This window comes from Alligator sinensis, unplaced genomic scaffold (genome assembly GCF_000455745.1).
Source record: "Alligator sinensis unplaced genomic scaffold, ASM45574v1 scaffold1023_1, whole genome shotgun sequence".
NCBI lineage: Eukaryota > Metazoa > Chordata > Crocodylia > Alligatoridae > Alligator > Alligator sinensis.
The window spans coordinates 27,786-33,597 of NW_005842373.1; the positions used below are offsets into that span (position 1 = coordinate 27,786).

General features: G+C 59.1%; 2 protein-coding genes across 7 annotated transcripts in view; one reads left to right on the plus strand and one right to left on the minus strand.

The window, feature by feature from the left end:
- The window catches only part of SLC6A8 (solute carrier family 6 member 8), a 9,025-nt gene extending 4,942 nt beyond the window's left edge, over window positions 1–4,083 (plus strand). For 2 of the 3 annotated variants that reach the window (XM_025210762.1, XM_006029303.3), the window contains exons 8-13: window positions 328–440; window positions 791–928; window positions 1,092–1,194; window positions 1,398–1,498; window positions 1,777–1,953; window positions 2,437–4,083. In XM_025210762.1, coding sequence (XP_025066547.1) covers window positions 328–440; window positions 791–928; window positions 1,092–1,194; window positions 1,398–1,498; window positions 1,777–1,953; window positions 2,437–2,568 — 764 coding nt within the window. In that variant the 3' untranslated portion in view covers window positions 2,569–4,083. The remainder of the gene's footprint in view (window positions 1–327; window positions 441–790; window positions 929–1,091; window positions 1,195–1,397; window positions 1,499–1,776; window positions 1,954–2,436) is intronic. The other variant, XM_025210763.1, reaches the window with a different exon arrangement.
- Window positions 2,950–5,812, minus strand: part of BCAP31 (B cell receptor associated protein 31) — a 9,339-nt gene continuing 6,476 nt past the window's right edge. For all 4 annotated transcript variants that reach the window (XM_006029306.2, XM_006029307.3, XM_025210773.1 and 1 more), the window contains exons 7-8: window positions 5,592–5,692; window positions 2,950–4,934 (exon numbers count right to left, since the gene is read on the minus strand). In XM_006029306.2, the coding sequence (XP_006029368.2) occupies window positions 4,896–4,934; window positions 5,592–5,692 (140 nt within the window). In that variant the 3' untranslated portion in view covers window positions 2,950–4,895. The remainder of the gene's footprint in view (window positions 4,935–5,591; window positions 5,693–5,812) is intronic.

Below are 5,812 nucleotides of genomic sequence, written 5' to 3' on the forward strand. Positions count from 1 at the left end.
GTTCCTTCCCTGAGCCCCTAGGCACCTGGGTTCCTTATGCATGCCTGAGTGTCCATTTCCCCCCCAGCCCCACCCCACCCAAAATGCCTGGGTTTCCTACTGCCCAGATGCCTGGGTTCCTGCCTCTTTGGGCACCTGGATTCTCTGCCCCCAGTCACCCAGGTTCCTGTTCTGCTCCAGACACCTGGGTCTTATCTTTAAATGGGTCTTGGTGGGTTGGAGCCAGGAGGTCTTGTTGGGTTGGGAGCCCAGATGCCTGAGTTCTCTCCCTGCCCTGGGCCTCAGACACCTGGGTCCTAGCTGCTCCCTCCTCTCCCTGCACCACAGGCCCTGGCCTGGCCTTCATTGCCTACCCACGGGCTGTGGCACTGATGCCAGTGGCACCACTCTGGGCTGCGCTGTTCTTCATCATGCTGCTCATGCTGGGCCTGGACAGTCAGGTGTGCCTGGGTGTCTGGGTTCCCTGTTGGGCGGGGAGGGGACGGGGATGGGGACAGGGGGAAGCAGACGCCTGGGTTTCCTGGAGTGGGGATTGGGTGCCTGGACACCTGGGTATCTTGGGGGGCTGGGGCCTGGACACCCAGGTTCCCTGCACTGGGGGTTGGCTGCTTGGACATCTGGGTTCACTAGGGCGAGTACCCAGATGCCTGGGTTCCCTGGAGTGGGGACACTGGGACACCTGAGTTCCCTAGGGTGGAGGCCCAGATATCTGGGTTCCCAGGAAGTAGGGGCTTGAGTGCCTGGGGTCCTCTGTGTTCAAACCCTGCTCCCCCCCACCTCATGCCTGCAGTTTGTGGGTGTCGAGGGCTTTGTGACTGGCATTCTGGATGTGGTACCACCAGCCTATCAGTTCCGGTTCCAGCGCGAGGTCATGGTTCTGCTATGCTGTCTTGTTTGCTTCTGCATTGACCTCTCCATGGTCACTGAGGTGGGGTTGTGGGTCAGGGGCATCAATATGGGGTGGGATGGGGGGCTGTGGGTTGAGAGTGAGGGGGCCCATGGATTGGGAGTGAGGGGTACCACAGGGTCTGGAGGGGCTGCAGGTCAGGAGTGAGGGGCATGGTGTGCTCACTTGCCCCACCCCTGCCCAGGGCGGCATGTACGTCTTCCAGCTCTTTGACTACTACTCAGCCAGTGGGACCACGCTCCTGTGGCAGGCCTTCTGGGAAAGCGTCATCATTGCCTGGGTCTATGGTGAGTCCCCATGGGGGAAGGAGGGGCTGCGAGTCAGCCGTGAGGGGCACCATTTGTGGGATGGGGGGCTTTGGGTTAGGAATGATGGACACTGGATGGGAGTGAGGGGCACTGGGTTGATGAGAGAGGCTGCTGGTTAGGAGTGAGGAGTACCACGAGGTTTTTGAGCCACCCACTACCATGGCCCTCCCCTTCTGGAACAGGCGCTGACCGGTTCCTGGATGACGTGTCCTGCATGATTGGCTACCGTCCTAGCCGCTGGATGAAGTGGTGCTGGATGGTGCTGACGCCCCTTGTCTGCCTGGTACCACTCAAATGCTGGGGTTCTCTGTGGAGGGTGGCAGCTAGGAGGTGGGAGCAGGGAGCCTGGGTTGTCTGGGGGGAGGGGGAGAAGGGGGAGAGGCCTGTGGGTGAGAGCCTGGATGCCAGGGTTCTTTATGGGTGCTGAGGGGGGTTGTGGAATGCCAGGGAGAACCCAGGTGTCGAAGAGCAGCATTGGAGGGGAGCCAGGGCCCTGCTCTAGGAGCCCAGATGGAGGAATCCAGATGCCTGGGTTCACTGCCCACCCCTCCTCCCCTCCAGGGCATCTTCCTGTTTCATGCAGCATCTTACCGGCCACTGACCTACGGTGGGCGCCACACCTACGTCTACCCCTGGTGGGCCGAGGCTGTGGGTTGGGGCCTGACCCTCTCATCTGTGCTCTGCCTGCCAAGTGCTGCCCTTGCCCAGCTGCTGCTCCAGCCCGGGCCCCTGCCCCAGGTTAGCCCTGCTGGGCCAGGGGGATGGTTGGAGGGCTTTGTTCTTTGGGCAGGGAGTGAGGACCAGGGATGAGAGCCCAGACACCTGGACTCTCTGGGGGGCAGTGGAGGCTAGGTGCCTAGATGCCTGGGTTCTCATCATAGAGGGGGGTGCCAGGAGGGAGGGAGGGAGGGGTACTGTGTGTGGGGGAGGAACCTGGACACCTGAGTTCTCCGGGCAGGGAGTAGGGGCTGGGGGGTGAGAATAGTGGGGGCTGGAAGCCCAGACACCTGGGTTCTTACCGTGGACAGGGCTGTGGGTCAGGAATGAGGGGCACCATAGAGCTATAGGAGGGGCTGTGGGTCAGGAGTGAGAAGCAGTGTGGGTGGGAGGATGGGAGCCTGGTTGCCTGGGTGGAGGGGAGTTGGGGGTGGGACCGAGGTCCGGGTTTGTGCCTGGATCCATGGGTCCCATTAACCCTTTCTTTCCTCCTTCCCTGACCAGCGCTGGCGCCGCCTGACTCAGCCTGTGTTTGGGCTCCATCACCTGGAGTACAAGGTGCGGGGGGCCAGCGGGGGCCCAAGCCCTGTTGAAGATGGCAACACCAAGGCTGTTATCCTGGAGAGCATCATGTGACCTCTGACTGCCTGCTCCCCACCTCTCCTCCCCACCACACCAGCAAAGTGTGGGCATCTTCCCTACCCCCCCCCATTCAGTGCCATGTCTATAGCTCAGATGCCATGGAGCAGAGCAGGGCCTGGACACCTAGGTTTCCTCCCCATTCTGGGATCCTGGACACTTGGGACTTCCTGACCCACCATACTCCCCCTGCTCCCAGCCTGAGATAGGGGCAGAACTTGGATGCCTGGGTTCCTTCCACAAGCTGACATTGGGCCTTGGAGCTCAGATGCCTGGGTTCCCTCCCCAGCCTGGGTTCTGCCCCCAGTTTGAGACTGGGCTTGGGAGCCTGGATACCTGGGTTCTCTGCAGGAAAAAAGCCATGAGGAAGATGCTAGATTTTTTTTTTGTAAGGAGAAAGAGCAATTAATTACTTAAATCAGCCAATTCTATTATAATGGTTTTTTTTTTCAAAAATAGAATGAAAAGGGAACTTATTTTTTAAATTAAAATCTTTGTTATTGGGTTGAGGTGTGGTGGTGGGACACCTGGGTTCTCTTTGGGCTCTGACAGAAGAGCAGATGAGAGCAGGGGACCCAGGTGCCTGGGTTCTTTTTTTCGCTTGAGGCCGGGGGGGCAGGGTGGGGTGGGCGGCAGGCCTGGACACCTGCATTCACTCCTGGCTTTGGGAGGGGAAGAGTTTGAGACTAGAGGAATGCAGAGACCTAGGTTCTCCCCCCACTTGACTGCAGGGGGCAGGGGCTGGCTCTGGAAGGCCCCCAGTTGGCCACATAGAACAACCTGGGACGTGGCTGGCTCCACATCCCATTCCCAGCCCAGCACCTGCCACGAGCCAGGTACGCAGATGGCAAGGAACCCAGGCATTTGGGCAAAAGGTGTGAGGGGACAGGGAGGGGAAGGGTGAGGGGGGGCACCCTTAGGCACCTCCATCAGCTGATTCTTGTTGGGTTTTTTTAATTGCTTAATGAAGGGGAAGAGACCCCCCCTGTTAATTAGCTCAATGATATGTAAATATATGCATCTCTGCTGCTTGGAAGCAACTCCTTAAAACCAATGAATTTGTTAAAGGGGGTGAAGGGGCAAATAAAGAGGGGGGCACATTTGTCCAGGCTCACTGAAGAACCCAGCTCATTGCTGCCTGCATAATCATGACAGGAGGGTGGGGAGGGAACCCATGGAAGCATGGTCCTTTGCAATTGCACTGCTTCCTGCCTCTCCAACGGCAAGACTCCCCCCTCCCCCCACCTACTCCTGGGGGGGGCATTAAATACCCAGCAAAAGGCCCTGCTGACGGGCAAGTTACCCCTTGGGGTCAGATTGGGGGTAAGACCCACTCCAAGTAACCCCCAGAGTCAAAACCCACCCAACTATCCTCCATGGGGGCAAATACCCACACCAACAACCCCCTGGGGCAAATACCCAAATGCCATCTGTGGAGGGCAAATACCCCCATCTCTACATAAAGCAATAAACCCCCATCTCTACATAAAGCAATAAACGCTGATGAGTGTCTAAGCTGCTCCAAGTCTGTGCATATGTTTTAAGGGGCAGGTCGTGGGCCTAGATGCCCCAGTGCTCATCCTGGCTGGGAGATATGCATCTGAGTCCCCAGCATGGCTCAGGCCCTGAGTTCCCTACCAGGGCAAAGGGAACTTGAGTGTCCTGGGAAAAGATGAAGGGTTGCGGGGGAGCAGGGCCGAGTCAGAGCCATGGGATGCAACCATGTGAGGGTCACTAGGGATCTGTCCCAGTGGGAGAGGGAGGGGAGATTCCAGGCCATGACTAGCTAAGATGAGAAATGGACTTGGGTTTCTAGGCTCTCAGCTCTGCCCCTCCTCCAGAATAAGGGAGGGAACCCAGATGGCTGAGGTTCCCTGAGTCACAGTCCTCACCCAATAGCAAGAAAATAACCCAGGCATTGAAGCTGGGCCTAGCCAGGGAGTCACACTCCACCCCACAGAGAATCTAAGTGTCCAGGCTCCCAGCCCCATCCCCACTAAGAAAACCCAGGCAACTACCCTCCCCCTGCACACAGAGTCCAGTTAGCACCTGGTTCCCATGTCCTTTATTGAAGCCAAAAGCACTGATGCTGTTAAAAAAAAAAAAAAAAAAAAATCCCTGGGGGGGAAGACACAAGCCCACAGGGGAGAAGGGGAAACCAGGCTCCCCCAACTCCTGTACAGAGCAGCTCTCCCCCCACAAACTAAGAAGGGGGAGGGGCAAGGCTGTGATGGATGGAGCTCCCCAGGACCCAGAGGGGGGTGGTGATGACATGGAGAAGGCAGGGTCTTCAGCAGGCCCCCACACAGCAGCAAGGGAAGTGCTCACTCTTCCTTCTTGTCCTTGGGTCCAGAGTGCTCGGCCTGGGGTGGGGCGGGCAGATAGAGGAGAATCAGGAGGGACATGCCCCTCACACCCGTCATACAGCCTGCCCATTATTCTCACTTGCCAACATGCAGCTTGTATCAGCCCAGACTTGTTCCACTGCTCCCTCCCCCACCCCACCCCAGCCTGCCTGGTGCTGCCCCACCCCTGGGTGGCTCCAGGCAGGGACAGGGTCCAGGAGTCTAGCCAGGCACCACGCCAGCCCCCTCCCACCCCACGCACGTAGCTTGGGCACAGGACACCAGGGAGGTGATAGGGAAGAGGGGGAGAGAGAGCCCAGCATGGTCCCTCATTCCTGGCATGCAGCCCCCCATGGCCCCACAATGTTCCTTAGCCCCCCAATTTCCCTGTGGTGCTCCACAGGCCTCCAGCCCCCTCCCCTCCCCCCAGGCCCAGCGCCAGCTTAGGGCTCAGGTGACAGCTCAGGTTCCCACCCAAGTACTATAAATAACCCTGGGCACAGAGCCTGGGGAGGAGGGGGACTGCGGGTTAGGAAGGGCAGGGCCTGGAGGGGGCAGGCCTCCACCCAACTCCACTCCCTTGGCTCTCAGGCACTCCAAGACCAACAGGGCTGCTCTACCACACCCCTCTTCGCCTGGCCATGCCTTGCCCCTCCCCTTGGCCTTGCCCCTCACCTGCAGCTTGGCATGCTCCTCCAGCAGCCGGTCATACTCCTTGGTCAGCCCCTCAGCCTGGCACCGCATGGCCTGGACCTCGTTCTCTGCCTTCTCCAGGGCTGGAGACAGGGCAGGGGGAAGACCCTATTAGCCAGGAACAGGGGGCTCCACCAGATCCCTGGAGGAGCTGGGAGAGCCCCTTGCCCTGGCCTCAGACTTGCAGGGTAGCCCAGATGATC